General features: G+C 33.2%; 1 protein-coding gene across 13 annotated transcripts in view; it reads left to right on the top strand.

The window, feature by feature from the left end:
* The window catches only part of LOC135834981 (multiple PDZ domain protein-like), a 382,459-nt gene that overhangs the window by 68,837 nt on the left and 289,291 nt on the right, over positions 1-24,331 (top strand). For 12 of the 13 annotated variants that reach the window (XM_065349003.1, XM_065349002.1, XM_065348996.1 and 9 more), the window contains 8 exons: positions 67-303; positions 7,220-7,351; positions 7,444-7,618; positions 7,707-7,908; positions 8,256-8,363; positions 9,143-9,163; positions 15,037-15,580; positions 15,767-16,048. In XM_065349003.1, the coding sequence (XP_065205075.1) occupies positions 67-303; positions 7,220-7,351; positions 7,444-7,618; positions 7,707-7,908; positions 8,256-8,363; positions 9,143-9,163; positions 15,037-15,580; positions 15,767-16,048 (1,701 nt within the window). The remainder of the gene's footprint in view (positions 1-66; positions 304-7,219; positions 7,352-7,443; positions 7,619-7,706; positions 7,909-8,255; positions 8,364-9,142; positions 9,164-15,036; positions 15,581-15,766; positions 16,049-24,331) is intronic. The other variant, XM_065348995.1, reaches the window with a different exon arrangement.

Genomic DNA, 24,331 nt, shown 5'->3' with positions numbered 1-24,331 from the left:
CGTTTGGTTTTTTTTTTCGAATGTGATCATTTTGTACGTACGTCTAATCGTTGATTTTTGCCTTAGGATCCGATGAACCCGAGCGAAACGGTGATCGTTATTCGTTCGTTGGTACCCGGAGGTGTTGCCCAAATGGACGGTCGTCTAATACCCGGCGACAGATTGCTGAGCGTTAACGACACCGTGCTGGAGAATGCTTCGCTAGATCAGGCTGTGCAGGTTTTAAAAGGTGCTCCAAAAGGAATCGTTCGTATCGGCGTGGCTAAACCGCTTCCGATCGCCGATAGTTTATCTAATAGTCAGGTGAGTGAGGAAGAATCGACGGTTAAAACGGGAGTGGTCACCACTTGTCACGGTGAATACTATAACGACGAAAATTGCTCGAGCGCGTTGTTAAAATCGGAAAGTTTCTAATTATACAGGGTATCTTTTTATTTTGGTTTCTGTTTCTTTGGTTCTTTCTTACTTCTCTTCGTTTCTTTCTTTTTTTTTCTGTCTTACTGTATTATTTATTCAATATGTAGAGTCGATTCTGCGTTATTACGGTGGTCGTTGTTGTACCTATTTCATCATTTTTAAAAAGCACACACATCTATCTACATACTACACACTGTTTTGTAAACTATTTCACCGAGTAATACCTACCTATATTCGTATTTCTCATCGGGGTTTTAACGTTTTGTTCCTTTACTTTCTTGATGGCGCTTTCAATTATTTTAACGTTGGGTTGTTGTTTCTGCTCGGTTCTCTGGTCTATCCTGTCCTATTTTTTGTTTTTTTTTGTTTAATTTTTTACTCTCGAGTGTTTTTGTTTCTGTTTTCAATACTGTGGATTTCGTAGTAATTATGGCCTTTGGTCACGTTTTTGCCTCCAGATTTTATGAGAGAGTACTGCCGAAGATAATCATTCCGCCGACGTTTAAACGTGGTTTCACACTTAAATTTACCTCGACACGAACAAAAAGATACTTATTCTAGTTTTAAAATTTTTCCTTATTCTAGAAAATATTTTATTTATATTTTTATACTTTATCGTTTAATTTTAATCGGCCAAGAGGTAAGGTTTCTCATTCCAGTCACGTTAGTTTCTATTTTTTTGGTTGTCGTGTCTTCGTGAACGAAATTATATTTTAATCTCGTCGAATGGAGAGAATTTGTTGAAAGAATTCCGCCCTGTTTGTATAACTTGGAGCTACGTAGTCTTCCGCCATTGATTTTTTTTTTTTTTGAAAAAAATACCCGCAGTATTTTGAAAGACTATGTGTGATACCGGATGAGACCGAGGACCTTTGTAACTCTCATTTATGATTTCATTTGATGGTTGCTGGAAATGGACCTATTTTTCAAAAATTTTAGTATAAAAAATTTTTTTTCTCCAAGCAAGGTAATTTTTGAAATATTTTATGGAACTGGGGTACCTTTTACACATTTGAGTACGTGGTAACGAATTTTCATTATTAGTGGGTGAAAGTACAATAAAGTATCACCCCAAAATCTAAAAAAAAAAAAAAAAAAAATGAAATCAATTTTTGGACACATTGGTCGCCGGTCTCACCAGGTGTCACATATTCTACCTGGTTGATCAGTTCCTATGCCTGCTCCGGAGCCGAAACCGAGATAATCAATTTTTCCCCGCCAATTTTATTTTTATTTTCCCCTTTCATTTTTTTTTTAAGTTGTAAGTGCAATAACACCATTTCTCTTTTTTTAGAAAAGAATTTTAAATCATAAGCAATATCGTTTTTTTTTTCGTTTTTGTTTTTAAGGGGTGTTGGATTTTATTTATTTTTACGTTGTTGCTCAATTTGTTATTCGTTTGTATTTTAAATATTTTTTTTATTTATTTTTTTCACGACGTTTTTTCGAGTCCCTAATCCCCTGGTTTTTATCCCCCCGACTCCCGTTTATCGTATACATATCGATATGTGTATGGATTAGCGGGATTGTGAGAATTATTATTTATATATATTCGTACATCGCGGATCGGTGATTCGCTCTGACCAATGATCAGTATTTTGAATTCGGGTTTCTTGGATCCGTCGTCGACTCGTCGTACACTAAGGGTGGTGGGCGGATCACGACTTGTAAAAAACATGACGTACATTTGTGTTATTACTACCTACATCGTAAAAATAATTATATGCAGAAAAAAAAAGAGGATGAATTTTTTGTCCATTATTTGCTTAGTATTACAGAACACAAAAGCCGATCCGAAGCATTGTGTCATTGTTGTAATTAATTGTTATTTAACGTGTGTTTATCATCTACGCATTAATGTACTAAAGGAATAAAGGCTTATTGGAAAATGATTGATAGTTTTTTTTTTTTTTCGTACTCCTTTTCCATTTCTCGTTTCGAAACACAAGTACAAACCATGGTTTTCATTGCCATTGGTTATTCGATGGTTTGTATCGGGGTGCTAAATTTAATCGGTTGTGGTTGCAAGGGGGTTTCTTGGCGTCTTTGGAGGGGGAACGAAGGGTTTCTTACTTGTTTAACAATGGGCAATGATGCTTATGGATTGTGCGTTTGTGTTTTGAAATGCTGAGTGTGTTATCGTATACTTATTTGTTTAACATTGTGTATCTTTGTTGTATTCTGACGAAGGTTTCGTACGTGGGTGGTTTTTTGAGGCCGAAGTGCCTAAAGAAAACTAGATGAAATGGTAAATTTGCGGGGGAGGTTTGGATGCATTTACCTGAATATAAGGAGATGTTGTTTTTCAGTTGGTTTGTATCTTGTTATAGAAGTGACGAATTATCGAATCACTGAAAAACAATCACCTTTTTTCATGGTGGTTATTAAAAAAATCAGACATAAATGGGATTTAGATCCAAGATTTTTGAATATCTAACAAAGAAAGCACGTGGGTTGTTCGCCTTCGATTGGAACCGGACCACAATTTTTAAAAAGAGCAAATTTTAGCTGTCCAAATTGATTTTTCGGTTTTCAGCGAATTTTTGAAAATCTCGAATTTATTATTTTTTGTGATTTATGCCTCTAAAAAAATGAATTTATTCAGTAAAGATGATGAAAATTAGACCTGAAACTAATAATATCAATTTTTCCCAACCGAATGAAGCGTTCAACGCGATTTAGCTGGTTTCCAGGTGGACACACTGAGTTTTTTGAACCAGCAAAGAAGAAAAATCAAAAATGTCCTGTTCGTAGAGAAACTGAATTGACTTGAATAGTTCTTTTCTGCCAAGAACTAAGTACATCTTCTCATCAGAATTTCAACGTTTTTAGCTTTTCTGAAGCCTCCAGTGCGATTTTTGTTTTCGAAAGAATTTTAAAATTAATTCAGAAGACGCAGAATTTGATGTGAGCAGCTGAAAATCGAGTTGTGGCTTCTGGAGAAATCGAAAATCATGCTGGAGGCTTGAGAATGATGGGAAATGGTGAAATTTTGTTCAGGAGACAATTTTCATCATGTTTACCGAATGAATTGGTACATATTTTTAAAAACAAGTAAATCGCCGAAAATGGTAATTTTGTAGTTGACAAAAATCAAATAATTAATTTAGTTGGTTGAAATTTTGGGTTTGTTAGTTTCTGACCATGCTCTTTCAAAAAATCATGAACCCGGTCAAATCATCAATAACGGTCTCACAATGGAAAAAATTAAAAAATGAAGTTTGGAAAAAAAATAACATTCATAATTCGATGCACTTGAACTGCCTTGCCTATGTGTTCATTCATTGAGTTATTCTGACTTTGAACAGCTTTGAAGAGCTTTGAAGGACTGAATGAAAATTTTTAAAATTTTGACATCACAAAAATCTATTTATTGAATCGATGTTGATGATGGAAAAAAAATCAAATGCTTCCATAAGCTGTGTTGAATCCTGATCAGATCCGAACATTTTCCGGATCCAATCAAATCTGGCCACTTATAATCAGATCAGAGTTTTAATCAGATTGGATCTGTTCAAACTTCAGACCTCATTAGATACATTTTTTTTTTTTTTTTTTTTTTTTTTTTCAACAAAGATTTGGAATTATTGAAGTGAATTCAAGTGCTGATAAAAATTGACGAATTGACCTCTCAATTGTGAAAAAAGTTTGATCAATGTCATGTCATTGAAATTATTTATGAGCTGTGCATTTATGAAGCGAAACCAAATAACGGACAACCTGCCATTGAAGAATATTGTATTTTGGGTGGTCGACTCATTTACCTGGATCATCGACTCATCGTGAGTATTCTGGTGATGGCCAATGACCTGAGCTGATAATGTGAAGACATACCAAACATATCTACGAGAGTATCATTGGGAAAATATGTATTAAAACAACTGAGAGACAAGAAAAATTGAAAGAATATTAAAAAGTACGCCACCATGCAAAATTTCAGGTGCTGAATTTAATCCTTCGGTTTTTTATGAATTTTAGAAAATCCAAATTTGTTCACTACTCGTAGGTAGGTACAGATATCAAAATTTTGAAAATTTCCCAAAAATGGTTCAAATTTCCAATTATTGAAATTTAGCACCTACAACTCTCGTTTTTTTATCATCTACATATTCTCAAGATCCCTTCGATCATTGCAGGAGCAGGCGTAATTTTTTCCAAATATTTCTACCAATTCAAACACAAAATATTTTAATGGTTGGTATGGTTGGTAACAATGGTAACTAAGCGATCTGCTGCAGGTTTCAGAACATCTCGAAATTACTCACGAAGTCATGACCGAACTGTAAAACAAATAAGTACTCCAAATTATTTTTCCCTGCGCTTTTGTCGAAAAATAGGTCTTAGAATTTTGACGCGATATTTTTGGAACGAATCGTTCACGAATGAATCATTCTTGAACAAATCGTTCGCGAACGACATATTGAAAAATATTTTAAACGATTTTTATTTCCATTTTCTTTATGCCTACAGGAAGAGAATTTTGAACCAATTTCTTCGTATAAACGTTCGTGAACGATTCACTTAGAGAATGATTCGTTCGTTCGGGAACGAATCACATTATTTTTTCAAAAATTTGTTTTCTGTCTAATGCACTGAATATACGTTCCTAATTGGTAATGATTTAAAACATGATTTTTTTATGATTTACGAACGATTCGTTCGAAATGGGATCAAATCGTTCGTGAACGACTGAACGTTTTAAATAACGAAACCTCACCTCGAGATATTATTTCTGTTTTGCAAATGATTTTTTGCGATTCGTTCACGAATGATTCATTTAGAGAATAGTTCATTCGTTCGCGAACGATTCAGATCGAAATTTTAAAAAAAATGTTCTTTGCCTGATACACCGAAAATACATAGCTTCCTTAATAATGATTTGAAACGTGATTTTATGATGATTCGGTCGCGAACTATTCGTTCGAAATTGGATCGAATCGTTCGCGAACGTTTTAAATTACGAAACTTCATTCAATTTTTCGTAATTCGTTCGCGAACGATTCATTTAGAAAATGATTCATTCGTTCGCGAACGATTCACATCAACATTTTTTACAAAAAATTGCTCTTTCTCTGATGCACCGAAAATATATAGCTCCTTAATAATGGCTTGAAACGTGATTTTCTTATGATTCGGTCGCGAACGATTCGTTCGAAATTGGATCAAATCGTTCGCGAACCTTTCAAATGACGAAACCTCATCTCGAGATTTTATTGAGGTGTCTAATAAATCGCTTAAAATCATTTTTTGTAATTCGTTCGCGAACCTGATTCATTTGTTTTGGAATTATTCAATATCGTTTCAAATGAATCATTCGCGAGCATATCAGTCAATCAATATTTTTTGACAACATCTCAATTTTATTCATCTTTTGAAAATGTTGGTGAGTGTTGGTACATATTACAAAAGTTCTGAATGAACTGATTGACTCTTTAAAAAAAATAAAGGTTGGTACGAGCATCCTCCAATGGAAATAAAATTTGGGATGAATTTTTTCCTTGCTCACACTAATTGAAAAAGTATGAATACACCTCTGGATTTGTACTTTTTTCATCACATTGATTGTATGTTGCAAGGTGAGCAAACAAATTTTTATTGCGAGAATTTTTTACTTTGAAGTAAAGTTTAAAAAATTATTTGTAAGTACCCAAATTAGATAATGGAAAAAATTGAAAAATGACGAACGCATCAAGTGAAGATCTTAATTATTTTTTAAATGAATTTCGGTCCGAAGTAAAAAGTTGTTACGATGAAAGTTATTTTTCTTAGCTCTCTCAATTTTTCAGCTGAATGAAACCTCGTCCCTTCTTTTCGGTTGACATCGTTTGCTTCCTTCAATTCTCCAAGTGGGCAACAACATTTTTGACCTTGGTTTCTGGCTCAAGTTTTTGAAACGAGCAAAAAAACAGATTCTTTTTCAAAATTGTCTTTCTAAGTTATAAACTGTCAGTATCCTATCCTTTTACCTAGCTATATTTCTGCAGAATAAATGAGCTTTTCCATTTAAAGTCCCCCAAACGATTGAAAGTTGACACTTTTTTGAATTTGAAAATTACCTAAATAAAATATCATTGGGTGAAATTGTCCATCTTTAAAATTGAAGAAGTGATCGAAATGTTGATGGACCGTGGTCAAAATTTAGGAAATGAATTCCTTGAATCTGAAATTTTTTTAAATTCATTTCTAAACAAATAAGTAAGTAGGTAGGTAATATTTTTCATGGATTCTGTGACTCAGAATTTATTATTTCAAAATTCTTTTGTACTTGATTACTACATGGAATTGTAAACATGAAATTATTCTCCTATTCTCATTTGAATTTCACCCCCCCCCCAAATACGTCACCTTTTCATCTGAAAACAGGGATTCAATATTAACTCTTACATTTATGTGTACTTCCAGAAATGATGTAATTTTGGTCTGTAAAAATATTTTCGTTCATCTTGCATTTCCATCAGAAAACAGATCACAATTATTGGCAATTTTTTCCCATTATTTGCATTGTGGATTTGTGGCGAAGTTCTTCGAAGAGTCAAATACGCGTTGAATTCTTGAGATTTCTGTGATTTCTGAGGAGAGCTCGAACTCGCTTCGCATTCCTTCTTTGGGACGTGCTGGAGAATGATGAATTCTGTCCTTTATCAAATTTTTCACGATTTTTTCATGTTCTCGTATCTTCTTTTTTTAGAAACATTTCGATAAAATACGAATGATACCAATTTTCGTCGTCAATGTTGCCCAAAAACAACCGTTATCAGCTGATGGATAAGTACATGGATATGTTGTGTAATTGTCTGTATAGGTGGAGAAATCCGACGTGACTGATAAAAATGCGGACGATTCGGGTAGTACGGTCGATGACCATTCAATGTACAGCTGTACAGAGTCACTTGCTAATTCAGGAGATTTGCAAGATGATCAATTAATAGAACAGGTTTGCTTTCAAGAGTTCGAATTTCCTTTTAGAATTCCGCGTAGTATGATCGTTTCATCGCTTGGTTGAATTTGTGCATTGAATTGTTACAGTTACCAGACGAGCCGGATAAACCTTCGGTCGAAGAGTCTTCCTCTATCCAATCGCCTTGCGAATCAAGACTGGAGCCAGATGAAGAGTCTATTATAGACGAAGGCATCAAATCGTTACCATTACCTAGCGCTTTGGAAACCGAGATCAAAATACTCAAAGGATGTAAATCATTGGGTCAGTATTATGTCCCAACATGATGATGACTCACGTGTAACAGACACGAACTCGTGCTAATCGATTGTTTTCTATATTCTATTTGAAGGTATCAACGTCGAATGCCTCGGTGACGGAGCGAACGGTATGATTGTTACGGAGGTTACCCCTGGTGGAGCTTTTGATCACGATGGCAGAGTCTCAGTGGGAGATTTCTTATTATCAATTAATAACGAAACTTTGCGACGCTCGACTCAGTCGCAAGCGCGATCCATACTGAAAAGAACTCAACTGCTGTCTACCGATATATCGTACGTATATTTACCGAAAAAAAAACTAACATCTATGTACCTGTGCTCTCAACGACGACGTGCTGGAAAACCTGCAGTATGTTCGAGAGTCCTCTTTACCGGAGAGAGACGACAATAACTCGTATTGCATAATCAAGAAACCTTACCAATTTTACGGTAGAAAGTTTTTTAAAAATAGGATTACACGAAAGCGAACGTTTTGTGTTAAATTTAAATGGTTTCTTGGTGTGCGGCGAGTTTTTTCGTTTCGTTTGCCCGACGTATTTTTTTCCCTAAAAAATAGTGTAACGTGTAAAAAATTACTCGAAATTAATGTAAGTACGTTTACGCTTGTTTACGTAACGCAGAGTCGTCTACATACCTGCCAAAGACGCGCTGAATTACTGGAAATCGTTGAAAAAGTCCGATATCACGCCGTTACCGCCGCCTCATATTTCGTCGCAGATATCGCCCAGGTAAATGACACACCTTTACGTTAATTTACACGTCGCGTTAATTCGCTTTTGAAAATATAATTTTAAAAGTTTTTTAAATCGTATCAACGATCGATAGTCGATTTTTTTTTACTCACTATTCGCCCTGTTTCTCTTACTTAATATACGTATGTGTAAGAAATTAGTGTACGAACGAGTTCTTTTCAATGCGCGCATTAATTCTTTAACAGCTTTGATTTTCACGCGAGTGAACGCTTTGGATTCGCGATGATTGGTTTTTAAACGCGTGTGTGAAACTATTGCGGTATTTTTTTTCTATTCTTTTTTTTTTTTTAAATTTAACGGTAGATTATCTTTTGATGTACTTCTGTATAGAAAAATGTAGATTTTTATATCGAGTGTGCGTTTGTTGCGGTGTGGTAATTTTTTTTCTCTCTCGTATGTAACTATAAATGTTTTTAGAGCACTTTTCTCTTTCTATTCGTATATTTCTGAACAGCACACGCACCTCTACCTTACCTGTATTCTTCTGAGGTAGATGTGCAACTGGTCTCCTATAATATCTTTTGTTTTCATCTATTCATCAGATCGTAATACGACACGAAGCTGGTGGATTTTTTTATTGTTTAGTTTCATCATCTCGATTTTATACCTATATTCGGGGATAAAGTGTTATACCCGATACCTATACTACTGGAATCACTCTATTTAGCTTTAAACTGTACTTTTTCTTAGCTCACAGCGCACGGCTATATACTTTATCACTTTTTTTTTATCTTTTTATTTACGCTTCCTCTCAGGATATTTCCGCAATATTATCGGTAAGTTAAACGTTACACCTTTAACGAATGTTTTCAATCTGAAAACAAAAAACAAATAATTTGAATAATAAATAAAGAATTAATTAATTATTACGTTGTAAGCTATGTTAAACGCGACTTGTAAGCGGGTTGGATTTTTGTCGTAGTTGATTTGATGCTTTATATAGTTTGAAGTTTGGGAGTAGAAGTGGATTAGTATTTTTTGAGAATTTATTTACAGTGTTGATCGTGGTTTGTTGTCTTTTATGCTGTGATGTGGTTGATTAAATTATCTGTGAGATGAATGAGCTTATCAGAATTACTATTAGTTCACTTCGTATAAGCTTTCATCAATTTTTGGTGATAAAATGATGATGGGTGCTTTAAAATTATGATTTTTTCTTTCAAATAACAACTTATTGCCGGTAATTGATCAAATGTTGAGATGGATAGGAAATTTTTGAAAATTCCTCGTATAAAAGTCAGGGGAGAATTATTGGATATCAATCCGGTTAAATTAAAACTCTGATCTGATTAAATCTTGTCAGATTTAATTGAATCAAGAAATAATGTCTAAATCTAGTCAGGTCTGCTAAGTCCCACTCTGTTGCCGGAAATTGCCAAAAAAGCATCGATTTTTTGCCAAAATTATCAACGTCTCATTTTTTACCAACAGTTTCCAAAAAAATCACTTGTTTGGCAAAAAATTGCAAAAAAGTCCCACTTTTTGCCAAAAATTATCAACAATTCTCAATTTTTACTAAAGCGCTGTAAAATATTGCTTTTGTTTCCTAAAAATGTCAATAATTGCCAAAAATTCTCAATTTTTGCAAAAAAATTGCTAAAAAATTTCATTTTTTACCCTCGAAAAAGACTGAAAATTGTCGAAAACCGCTGCCAACATTTTCCAAAAAAATCACTTATTTGCCAAAAAAATTGCAAAAAAGTCTCAATTTTTGCCAAAAGTTGCCAAAAATTCTTGATTTTTACCGAATTGCTGAGAAATTTTGCTTTTTACCTAAAAGTGTCAATAATTGCCTAAAATTCTCAATTTTTGTAAAAAATTGCTAAAAAGTTTTTATTTTTTACCCTAAAAAAAGACTGAAAAATTGTCGAAAAACGATGACATTTTCAAAAAAATCACCTGTTTGCCAAAAAATTGTGAAAAAGTCCCTCTTTTTGCCAATAATTATCAATTTTTACCAAATCGCTGAAAATCTTGCTTTTTTCCCTAAAAATGTCAATAATTGCCCAAAATTCTCAATTTTTGCAATAAATTGCTATAAAGTTTTATTTTTTACCCCCAAAAAAGAATGAAAAATTGTAGAAAAACGATGACAACATTTTCAAAAAAAATCACTTGTTTGCCAAAATATTGTAAGAAAGTCCCTCTTTTTGTCAAAAATTATCAAAAATTATCAATTTTTACCAAAGCGCTGTAAAATATTGCTTTTTTTTCCTAAAAATGTCAATAATTGCCCAAAATTCCTAATTTTTGCAAAAAAAATGCTGAAAAGTTTTCATTCCCCCCCCCCCCAAAGACTGAAAATTGTTGAAAAACGGTGCCAACATTTACCAAAAAAATCACTTGTTCGCCAAAAAATTTCAAAAAAGTCTCAATTTTTGCCAAAAGTTGCCAAAAATTTTCGATTTTTACCGAATCGCTGAAAAATCTCGTTTTTTACCGAATCGCTGAAAAATCTTGCTTTTTACCTAAAAATTTAATAATTGCCCAAAATTGCTGAAAAATTTCATTTTTTATCCCCAAAAAAGACTGAAAAATTGTTGAAAAACGATGACAACATTTTCAAAACAAATCACCTGTTTGCCAAAAAATTGTAACAAGTCCCTCTTTTTGCCAAAAATTATAAAAAATTCTCAATTTTTACCAAATTGCTGAAAAATCTTGCTTTTTTTCCTAAAAATGTCAATAACTGCCCAAAATTCTCAATTTTTGCAAAAAAAAAAATGCTAAAATTTTTTTATTATTTTCCCCAAAAAAAGACTGAAAATTGTCGAAAACCGCTGCCAACATTTTCCATAAAAATCACTTGCTCGCGAAAAAATTGCAAAAAAGTCTCAATTTTTGCCAAAAGTTACCAAAAATTCTTGATTTTTACCGAATCGCTGAAAAATCTTGCTTTTTACCTAAAAATGTCAATAATTGCCCAAAATTCTCAATTTTTGCAAAAAATTGCTAAAAAATTTTATTATTTACCCCCAAAAAAGACTGAAAAATTGTTGAAAAACGATGACAACAAAAAAAACATTTTCAAAAAAAAATCACCTGTTTGCCAAAAAATTGTAAACAAGTCCCTCTTTTTGCCAAAAATTATCAAAAATTCTCAATTTTTACCAAATTGCTGAAAAATCTTGCTTTTTTTCCTAAAAATGTCAATAACTGCCCAAAATTCTCAATTTTTGCAAAAAAAAATCCTAAAAAGTTTTCATCCCCCCCCCCAAAAAAAAAGACTGAAAATTCATCACCATTCCTATGATGTCGGATTTTCACCATGATCCAAAAGTTCGTAGCTTTCGCGCGTAATCGCAAACAGAATTGAGCTTTTTGTAATTTTTATGGGGTGACTTTGCACAAAATTCATGAAAATGGAATTTCTCAGGAACGGCTAAACCAATTTTGATCAAATTTGAAATTTTACAAATAAACTTCTAGCCGCACATTTCACCATCATCAAGTTCCAAAAGCTCAAAGCTTCCAAGTTTATCGAGTGACACAATTTTTTCAATATTTTTTTAAACTCATGACTAGGGCAGAAGAATATATGCTCTAAAAAACTCAAAATATGCGCATATTTTATGCGCTCATTTTGATGAAAATATGCAAAAAAAATTCCTAAAAAGTTGAAATATGCCAAAATATTTCCACCATTAACTACACAATATGGGTATCGTTTTACAGGGAAACACAAAGCGAATTCAATGGTAACCTTGATAGTTTGATAAAGTGGAAATTCCAAGAGGTATTTGCAAGGAAAGGATATAGAATTCAAAGTTTTATGAGAAAAAAATAAAAATTTGTGCTCAAAAAATTTCGTTTTCCAAAAATTACAAAAGAAGCAAATTTTGAAGATTTTTAAAAATATTCCCTAAAAATGGGGAAAAACTGTGAAAATTGACTAAATATGCTGAAATATGCGCTAAAACAGGAGAAAATATGCTAAAACGTGCATTTTTAGTCAAAATATGCTAAAATATGCAAAATAACATTGGCTCAGTGGACTTGAATTCTCTTGATTCGCAAAGATGTGTTTGATATTCCCTGCCTAATAGCACAGAAAAAAATATGCTAAAGAATATGTTTTTCTGCCCTACTCATGACCTAGAAAATGGCTGAACCGATTTCGATGAAACTTGAAATCTCACTAGGCCTGCACGATTCCTACAAAGTACTAATACGACCCTCAATTTTTGGTGAATCATTCATGAACGAATTGATCAATTTTTTGAAAGAGCCATTCGCCAACGAATCGATCAATTCTTTACTTCAATTTATGAATCAATTCGTTCGCGAATGAGTCACTAATACGAATAAATTCGTTTGCGAATGATTAACAAACAAAAGTCAATTCGCTCGCGAATGATTCACAAAAAATGATTCAATTTGTTCGTGAATGATTCACTAAAAATTGAGTAATTGAATCGATTCGTTCGCGAACGAATCACCTATACGAATCGATTCGTTGGCGAACAAGTCACTTATACGAATCTCGTTCGCGAACGAGTCACTTATACGAATCGATTCGTTCGCGAACGAGTTGCTTGTATGAATCGATTCGTTCGCGAAAGAATCACGAACAAAAGTCGATTCGTTCGCGAATGATTCACAAAAAATGATTCAATTCGTTCGTGAATGATTCACCAAAAATTGAGTAAATGAATCGATTCGTTCGCGAACGAGTCGCTTGTATGAATCGATTCGTTCGCGAAAGAGTCACTAATGCGAATCAATTCGTTCGCGAATGATTCACAAAAATGATTCAATTCGTTCGTGAATGATTCACCAAAAATTGAGTAAATGAATCGATTCGTTGGCGAACAGTCACTTAAACAAATCTCGTTTGCGAACAAGTCACTTATGGGAATCGATTCGTTCGCGAACGAGTCACTTGTACGAATAGATTTCTTCGCGAACGAGTCACTTATACGAATCAATTCGTTTGCGAATGAATGTTTGAAAAAAAGTGGATCAATTCGTTCGTAAAAGATTTTTATTTTACGAAAAATTGGTCTTCTCACGTTTTTTTGAACTTTTTTGGTTACTAAAATTATTGAAATTGAGGTGCTATGTACATCACACAGTCTAAATAATTATTTTAATTTTACACTTCAGATAGAGGTTGCACTTTCCACATCACGTTTAAGAGATTATGCTGCAAATGTCACTTTTGTGTGTTTTTTTTTTTTAAATAAGCTGGGTGGAACGAAATTCAGAACTCAGAAATGTTATCAAAGTGCATCGACCTTGAATCTTAATCATTTTGTTGAACAATTTCAAGTCAATTGAAAAAAAATTGAATCAGTTAAATGTATATTTATTTTGAAATCATTTTCAAACTCCGTGCACTTATTTTGGAGGAATTTTTGAATGTTTTTTTTACCTCGGTCATATTATAACTTCTGAGAAAATGATTTTCGTTTCACCCTATATTTGCACACTTATATAGGTAGAATACTACATAATTACTTCGTACTTGTATGATAAGTGGATTGAATGTTGCCGATTTGCAAATTACGAGAAACTCGAAGAATAATGGCGATCGTAGGATTGTCGACTTTTTTCACAATCCCCGCCTCCCTGTCGTGTCCCTCACCTATCACCTTCGCGTTCTAATGGTTCCATCAAAACTTATGCAATAACTGATGTGATTATTTGAAATTGCTCCCTAATAGATAGAATAATTTTTCGTTTCTCGAAATGGCGACAGTTCTGAGTTCATTTACGAAAAGAACAACCAGAAATAAAAAAATTCAAAAACAATTCATTTTCTTTTTTCATTTTTTACCTTTTATCTACACGTTTAAGTGAACGACCTCGTATAATCTTTCACATCTTTAAGGTTTCAACAATCGAATACGAAACTTCTACAGGTGCATTTCATACCTACATACTACAGCTTATGACAAGGAATTTTGTAGCTTCATTCATAGGTACCTACAAGTATTTTTCATTTGTGAACTTGACGGATGTTAAGTGAACGTTGAAGTTTTGTTTTTTGGCTGAGCGACTTCAAATTTCAAGGTTGAAGAATGTAGGCACCGGTATTAAAATAATGAAAAATGTTTTGAATTTTAATGTAGGTAACTTTATTCAGTTTGGGTAAATTGTGATGAGAAATTTTTTTTAAATTTGGTCGGATAATTTTCATGATTTTTTAAACTTGTTTGCTGTACCTACCTAATTATTTTTTTTGTAAATTTTTTAAATATTATTCCTCGAAGTTTATATTATTTTATAGTATTGATCAATTTTCATGAAATTGGCCAAATTTTTATTCAAGGTGTTTTTCGATTTATTTTTTTATTTTTTTAAAGTCATTTCATTATTTGATTTTTCCCTTCTTTTTAAATTTCCTGTTTTAATGTTTCGAAAATCTACAATTTTCCTCATGAAAGTAGCCCTCTGTTTGATCAACTAGGCAACATTGATTCCACTGCACTCGATCAAGTTGCCTAACGACTATCAGTCTTCTAATATCGTAATTTTGATGAGCTGAAGGGCTGTTGAATAGGCAACTTGTTCGACTTTTATCTGCGAATACCTATACGTTTCACGTCCTCTTTGTCTGTAAACATTAAATTACCGAATTACGTATCTTATTTTCGTTCAGAGAAATATTATTGTAAAATTTCTAACGCCTGATTGTTTACTCCAGCTCGCCATATATCGAATCGTCGAAAAGCCTACCGAATACCAGTTACCTGCAATCCGTCGATCTCACCCTAATTCCGCGGAAAGCTTCGTTAACGGTAGCAAACCAGGCATTCTACCGCAGCAAAAAAGTCTTCAAGAGTGATAATCTAGTCAGAAGCGCGACCGCCACCACCGCCTCGTCGATAACGCAAATCACCAGCCTTAGCATCGATATTCCGACGTTGAGCCGGAGCGAGAACTGCGTCATCGAGTCAGCGAAATCCGCATTCGAAGTTAATTTAGATAAAAGCGGTTTAAATTATTTAAGAGACTCGGTCAAATCGGAAGAAAATATCTTAAACTACACGAAATGTATTTCTTTAAGTGAAAACTCGCTCAACGCTAGTAAATGTTCTAGTAGTAAAGATATATATTCGAGTCACGATAGCGATAGCACAGATTTCATTAAATCCGGCGAAAACGTATCGCAGTTCGAGTACTCGTCAAAATCCGAAAGTGATATTTCGAATCATCGTATTAGTCTTCCCGAAGATGAATTGCTCAAGGTAATGTTGATTTCGGTTTATATTTTTGGCCTAGTTGGTATACTACCTATCGTAGGTACCTATTTTCTTACTTTTTATTTTATTTTTCATTTGTTTGTTTTATATTTCACCTACGTATGTATAACGATCGTATGAGATAGAGAAAAGTTAATAGGATTACCGTTGTGTTTTTTTTTTTGTTCGTAGGCGGAAATTAGAGAATTAGGTCGTTTATCCAAATTGCACCGACTCGGTAGCGTCGATTTGGAATCCTATTATTATCATGATTTATCTGCCGGAGAGAAATTGAAGACTTTGCATAGATTTGCCAGTACCGGCGTCGAGCTCGGAAACGACGAATTAGACATGATTTTGGAAAAGTCGCCGGAGTCTAATAATTTACTTTCCAAGCATTGGGGACCTGAAAGACGAGTTCAGGTTTACCGTGATCAGAATAATAGTCTTGGTATTAGCATCGTCGGTGGAAAGGTAAATAAAATTGTTATTTTTACTTACAAATAGGAATTTGGAAAATAGTTTGAATGCTTATTAGTTATTAGGTTCTTAAAGTTTGGATTTGAGAGTATTTTTTTTTTTTTTTTTTTTGAAGTGAGAGTAAATTGAGAAAGAGATATGAGATCATGGAAAAATTTGCTCAATGTTGGTCTGAATAATTATTAATACAGACGATTCTAGAAAAGGGGAGAGTTGAAAAATTGAAACCTTCATCTTTTCACTGGAATGAAGTTGAGTTATCGCTGAAACCGACTATTTTATAGAGATACCATAAACACGATCATCACATTTATAATAAAAATTATGATTCATCATGATTTTGAGTACCAGCGAGGACCTTGTTTTCCGGTTATTAGATTTCCTGTATGTTTTCAGTGTGATAAGTTGATAAGAATGCAGCTAATTTGAAAATTTTTCTCGATTTTTATTTTAAAATGAGAAAAAAAATCTCCTGATAAAATGACTGTTAAGGTTCCGAGTTGATAACGTCATACAGTATGTGGTTTATATGTACTTTGTAAATGCGATTGTTATCATCAATGAAGCATGCTTAAATTAATAAAAAGTTCTATCTTTATTAGCTCATCGTGTTGAATTGGAAAATTTTCATGCTTTTTTTCATATCCAGTTGACATGCATAACTTAATATGAAAAAAAAATCTTGCGCAGCGCGCAAGATCAACCAACTTTTCCCTAGCACACATTGGTAATTTACTAAGAATTGCTGGTACTGGTAATTTACCAAGAATTACCAGTAAATTACCAACCAAGAATTACCAGTAATTTACCAACGAAGAATTACCAGAAATTTACCAACTAAGACTTACCGAGAATTACCAGTAAATTACCAACCAAGAATTACCAGTAATTTACCAACCAAGAATTACCAGAAATTTACCAACCAAGAATTACGAGTAATTTACCAAAAAATACTGGTAATTTACCAAAAATCATTGGTAATTTACTAAAAACTACCGGTACAATTACCAAAAAGCACCAGTAATTTATTTCAAAAAAATTATCAAAAGTTACCTGTAATCAGCTAAAGTTATGCGTTTTTTACCAAAAATTAATTACAAGTAATTCACCAAAAATAACTAATTATTTTATTTACTGAAAATTACTATTAATTTACCAAAAAAAATTATCAAAATTTACTGGCCAATTACCAAAAAGTTTACGTTTTTTTAAAACAAAAATTACCAGTTATTCGCCAAAAATAACTATTGACTTGCAATTCGCGATTCCAATACTAGAAATTTTGAAAAATTTTGATTTTTGATTGCAAAAAAATTATTTAGGTACTTAATATACCAAAAAAAAATTATGAAAAGTTACTAGCTATTCACCAAAAACTTTACGTTTTTTTTAAACGAGTATTACAACCAGTTATTCGCCAAAAATAACTATTGATTTGCAATTCGCGATTCCAATACTAGAAATTTTGAAAAATTTTGATTTTTGATTGCAAAAAATTATTAAGGTAATATTAAAAAAATTAAAAGGATGAAATTTAAAAAAAAAAATCAGTAAAAAAAATTGACAAAAAATTTTCATCTCTTGACTCACACGGGATTCGATCACCCGATTCGCCAAAAATAACTATTGACTTGCAATTCGCGATTCCAATACTAGAAATTTTGAAAAATTTTGATTTTTGATTGCAAAAAAATTATTTAGGTACTTAATATACCAAAAAAAAATTATGAAAAGTTACTAGCTATTCACCAAAAACTTTACGTTTTTTTTAAACGAGTATTACAACCAGTTATTCGCCAAAAATAACTATTGATTTGCAATTCGCGATTCCAATACTAGAAATTTTGAAAAATTTTGATTTTTGATTGCAAAAAATTATTAAGGTAATATTAAAAAAATTAAAAGGATGAAATTTAAAAAAAAAAAATCAGTAAAAAAAATTGACAAAAAATTTTCATCTCTTGACTCACACGGGATTCGATCACCCGACCTTCGGCGCACCAATCTTCAACCTACACACCCTAACCACCCCATCAATTCGTTGAGAAGGAGCCATTTTCGAGATATAAGGGTTTACAAATATTTCAGCTTATCCATAACGTTGAAACACACTTAAACGTTCATATCTCGTAAACGGCTGAATCGATTTCGACCAAATTAAAAATTTCTCTAGTTCAGTATCACAGCAATATTTTGCCATCATCAGTTTCGACTTAAAGTTCGGAGCTTTTGAGTTCAGCGTGACACAAATTTGTACATAAATTGATATATAAATAAATACATACATACATATGTATATATATAAACTTATCTCGTTTGGTGCCATACGTCTTATCGTGATCAGCACACTCCAAAACGTCAAGAAAACCCACCCCCACCCAAATCCCGAACCTTCATGACAAATACAATACCTTCACTTTTCGTGCGAAAAGTCGGTAAAAACTCAATCTAAATCTAAATCTAAATCTAAATACCCTTCTCCTGCCAGTACTTGAGGAATCTAACTGCGTCATCGTCAAGTGTCTCATTTAATTTTTCAGAATTGCAGGCATGTTACTGGGTCACTTTTATAGTGACTTAGTCACTTTTTTCACGAAAAGTCACTTTTGGTTACTTTTTTCATCAAAAGGTCATTATTGGTCACTTTTCTTACAAAAAAGTCACTTTTAATCTTTTTTTTTACTCATTTTTTTACTTTTCAAAACATCAATTTTCGAAAGCTTTTGCCCTCGCTTCGCTCGGGCTTGTTTTCTTTTCTTTTTCAAAATAAAGAGGAAAATTTATTTTTTTAAAAATCAAGTACATACTAAAGCCAAAAAACAAATTTCTCACAAAAAAGCATCGTTTTTACCTATGCCTCTCAAAATACAAATTTTCAAGAGCTTTCGCCCTCGATTAGGCCTGTCTTTTTTCATTTTCAAAATCAACTTCCTTCGAAAAAACATCATTCAAATTCTAACAGTTAAAAAATAAAAAAAATGAGCTAATAAATACTCGTTCTCACATTAAAAAAAACGGATTTTCCGGTGGGGCCAGACTGGAGAATAAAGTAATAGTTTTTAGGTGAGATATTGAACGCTTTTTTGCTTTTGTTTTTCGATTTTTTGCTCTCCTGAACGCTGGAATTTAAAAAAAATTGGTCACTTTTTTGGTCACTTTTTCACTGATGAAAGTCACTAAAGTCACTTTTTTTTAGAAAAATTGGGTACGATGCCTGGAATTGATTTTTCCTGATAATTCACACTCAAATAAGTGCTTGTCAGTCTGAACATCGTTGCATTCACGCAGATCATCATCTGCCAATGAGCCAACTGTCATCTATGAAGGTTGTACATACTTAGATCGTGTAACTCTGCTCATGTTTTCCATAGTCCATATTTCAGATATTCTCTGCTTGGTAGGGCTTCCTGCCTAGTTCTTCCCTCAGCACTTGCGTTCCATATGCGACATCTATCTGTGCTTGGAGTATCTCTTAGTTCTTCAACTGTTTTCATGAAACTGTGTCTTGATCTGAGGCGGGTTTCTGCCAATTCTTCATATCCATACACAGGATGCAAGTAGATGTATTTTGCGGGGACTGGGAAAATAAACGGAGACTGGGAAAAACAGACACTGGGACAAGGTCAATAACCACCATAAATAACCACCAAAATAATGCATGTAAAAAAGATCGTGGATTGATGTTGATTAAGTTGCCTAATGCTCAGTGTACGAAGGCAGAGACGTTGCAGTGTGTTGAATCAAGTACCTAGCTGCTTTCCTTCTCACTCACCAACACAGTCTCTCTCATAGCAGCAAACACAGTCTCTCTCTTTCTAACAACTGCACAGAGACATTGCAGTGTGTTGAATCAAGTACCTAGCTGCTTTCCTTCTCACTCACCAACACAGTCTCTCTCATAGCAGCAAACACATCTCTCTCTTTCTCATTGCAACAAATACAGTCTCTCTCTCACACACAGAAACACTGTCTGTCTCACTCACACACACACACACAGCAACACAGCCTCTCTCTGTCACTCAACAACACAGTCTCTCTCTTTCTAACAACTGTACAGAGACGTTGCAGTGTGTTGAACCAAGTACCTAGCTGCTTTCCTTCTCACTCACCAACACAGTCTCTCTCATAGCAGCAAACACAGTCTCTCTCTTTCTAACAACTGCACAGAGACATTGCAGTGTGTTGAACCAAGTACCTAGCTGCTTCCTTTCTCACTCACCAACACAGTCTCTCTCTCTCACACAGCAACAAATACAGTGTCTCTCTCATAGCAAACACAGTCTCTCTCTCACACACACAGCAACACAGTCCAGTGTCTCTCTTTCTCATAGCAGCAAACACAGTCTCTCTCTCTTTCTATCAACTGCTGCTTTGCACTCCAACACATTAAAGAGCAACATTGATCATGACCCAGAGATTGCTTGAAGATAAGAAACAAATAGAATTTTTCAACTCGTCTGTATGTGTATTTTTAATGATCAATGAACTAATGAAGAAGAAAATGGACCAATTAACTTGATAAACATTTTGATTTTTTTGCTACCTAATATTGTATGATTAAAAAAAACAAGGCTCCTTTTTCACCTAACCAGTTGCTTGCATACATTGTAACGCATTCGATTATTAATATGGAACCAGATTGCTTACCTTCATCGTGACTAAGATGTGTTTTTATTTATGTTGGATGTTACGAGTATACGAAGAATAGATTTTATCATTTTTCAACTCGTCTGGCTATATGTATGTACGTAAGTGTATATTCAATGATCTGTGTACCATTGAAGAAAAAATGACATCGTGAATAGTATACAGAGATTGATGTGGATCAAGTTGGCTAATGAGAGTACAAAGCATAGGTAGAGGAGCAGACTTGTGTTGAATTTATTTTATTTCTCACACCTACGCTCTCTGTTTCTTTCTATAACCTATTGATTTACATTTGAACACATTATACAGCAATTAGTATGGAGTATATTACATAACTACCACCATAGTCAGAGACTCGCAACTTTGTTAAACTTGCAAGTTACATTCTAACATACTTTTACATGAGCACAAGTGTACAGTACCTTGGTTCTCATCTCATTTTTATACATCAATTGTTGGGTTGAGTCAAGTACATAGTGATAATTTTTTGTTAGATAGAATTGTTTAGCTGTCTGCTTGTTTAACCCAGATTTAGTTGGTTAAAGAGTTAAGGAATTAGTTGACTGGTTGGTAAAATTATATTTCTCAAGCTAAAATTTTCAAAAAATGATTCAATAGCCTATCAACCAAAAACAAGTATGTAATCAGAGATTGTAAACATTGAAAATTCTCATTTTTAGCTTTACCTACCTTCTTTCACAGTGCCCCACAGAACAGATCAAAAATCAACCCTGCATGTTGAAATCAAAATGAAGTGTGAATTTTGACTTTTCAGCTTCTTTTGTTAGAATTTTATGGTAATTTAAATTTGCTTGAAATGGTTCGAACTATTTTGGAATCTATTTGAATTTTGATTTTTTTATGTTGGATAGATTTTAACACTTTTTTTAGAAATTAAAACATCTAACAATTTTCTGGAACCTTCAAAACAGCTTAAACCCATTGTCAATCGAATCAATTAGGTGAAGTTATGATATAAATTAAATTTGGACTTTGTAAAATTGTGTGGGAATTTCAATTTTTAATATCTACCTACTGGTTGAGGCTCCAAAACTGCCTAAAATGCTTGAAATGGTTTGAAACTGTTTTCAATCAACTTGTAAGATCAAAAATAGGAATCCATTCCTCATACTTGAGCTGGATTGACTAAACATACTTAATACAAGTAAAACAGACATTGTTAACATAAAATATTGAGAAGTGAACATCAGTTTCAAGCCAAGAACGTGTTCAATCAACTTGTAAGATATCGTACATCTTCACCAAGCAAAACTCCATCACCATAACCATCACCTGATTTCAAAATTTTGAACAATTTATTGTTATTTTGAGAGATTTTAAAAACATTTGGGGTATTATGTATTTTGATGCACTACACAATACACAAAATTATAGACAGTGATTAGTGAAAAAACAATTCACTCTGTCTTTGATCACAGTTGTTACATTAATTGGGATTATTCAAGTTGTGATGAGACAAACTGGACAATATTGTTGGCGTAACATCAAATGAATGAAAAAAAAAGTTGAACATTTTTTTAGGGTGTGATTTATCGGCACGACAGAAAAAGGCGTTTTCACGACGAGAAAAGGGCATTTTAGCGACAAAAAAGGACATTGCACGGGAAAATAATCATTTCACGACGAAAAAAGTTTTCAAACGACGGTAAATGAATTTGAACGACGATGTAAGATATTGCCCGACAGAATAATTTATTGCACATCTATATAATATATTCAACGACGAAATGTGCACGACAAAAAAATGTAGAAATGAACGACAAAAAAAATGCAAGTTTATAGGAAAACGAACGACATGAAAAATTATAAAAGCACGTCACAAAAAATTAAAAATAAAAAGTTCATCTACTGAACCAGCAGTGCTTTTTTCGATTTCGCTGACCTTCCAGAAGAACGAAGTATGAAGAAGTGTTCAGATCAATCAAATAGGAAATTTGTATAGTGTATGTACCTGGGTAATTCTGTCTAAAAAAAAAGGTCAATTTTGATATGGTGCGGGGTAACATTTCTATGAGAACAGTCAACCATGCAGTCCTGCCACTTACCAGAAAAAATGTTAGATTGGGAAGCTAGCAAAAATAATTAAAGATTGCTCTAAAATTGGCGCAAAAAGTGTGTGCCAGTTTTCAAACCTGTGTGTTCTATGATAATGGGAATATGTCAATTTTTCCCCAAAAAAATGAAGTTCATGACACTTTATAACATTTCTTTTCAAAAACATGGCGTGTGATAACCAAGTCCAAGGACATTTGGGGTATAAAATTGAATGTACACCAATGAAAGGAGGGGCTAAAAATCTCAATACCAAATGTGAAATGTATGGGGGGGGGGTGATCCTTCAATGGACCAGAAAAAAAGAAAAATTCATGAAATCTCTGAGAAATTTGCCATGTATACGAATTTTACCTTTTTTTGAGAATTACCCACCTATATACCTAAATGTACTATGTATCAGAAGTTTCACAAACGTTCTCTTCTCGTAAATTCATGTTTACAAGTTGTTTTTTTTTCAAAAAGAGTAAATTTTTCGAATTTTTTTTTTGGCGGGGAATAATTTATTTTCCCGGGCAATTACTTTTTAGGCGGGCAATAATTTATTTGGATGTGGATTACATTTATTTCGTCGTTTGCATGAAATCAAATTGTCGTTCGTATTACCTAACTTGTCGTGCTGAACTGTCGTTAAAAATCGTCGTTGAAATAGCCTATTTTGTCGTTCATATGGCCTGTCGTTTGAATCACTTTTTCTGTCGTGCCGATATATATTTCCCATTTTTTTATACATTTCACAACAAACAGTTCGTTGAGATTATTTTTTCCTTGCTTCTGTTCTGTTGATTATAATCACAGAGTAATCATAGATGGGTTACTATTTCACCATCACAATATGTACTAATTTCATTCATTTGAGGAGTTTAGAATCAAAATTCACTTTTGACATCGGATAAAGTTTTGAGAAAATCGGTAGTAAAAAAGATTTTGCTCAGTACGTTGATGATAAAAAATGCTGAAAAGTGTATTGTGCTCTTGAGTAAGACTACTGGATAGGATTCAGTGAGAATTTTTTTACAAGTTGACATAAGTACATAGGTAGTTCAAAATTATACTTATCTACCTTATTATTATGACATGTGATTTTCATTTATCTACTATTCTGCATCGTGATTTGTAAGTGGTTACAAAAATCTTAAATTTATGTAAATTGAAAAAAAAAATTGTTTGAATGGATAACTTTTGATTTTTTTGAATGGTTTTTCCTTGATAAGAATATTTATTCATTTTGTTTCATTTTTCTAAATAGTCTCACTTGCTAAGCTCTCTGAGGTCCAAAATGTGGATAAACTCATCAAATAGGTTAAGAATAAACTAGGTACAACTCAATTTTTAACTGACCAACTCAGTTTTCCTCACCTTTTGAGGCAATTTTGAAATGCTGGAGGACTCAAAATCGTGATGAAGGTTCAAGAATGATATCAAATGATGAAATTTGGTTTCCAATCATATGTGATCAAGTGGAACAGATGGGTGGGTCAAGTAGTAGGAAGAGTTATTCATAAGATAACATTAGAAAATCAACGTATGATTTTGAATGTTTAATACCTTCTTTAT

The sequence above is a fragment of the Planococcus citri genome, chromosome 2 (assembly GCF_950023065.1).
Source record: "Planococcus citri chromosome 2, ihPlaCitr1.1, whole genome shotgun sequence".
Lineage (NCBI taxonomy): Eukaryota > Metazoa > Arthropoda > Insecta > Hemiptera > Pseudococcidae > Planococcus > Planococcus citri.
The sequence above is the reverse complement of the archived record's forward strand: the minus strand, read 5'-3'. Positions and strand labels throughout refer to the sequence as shown.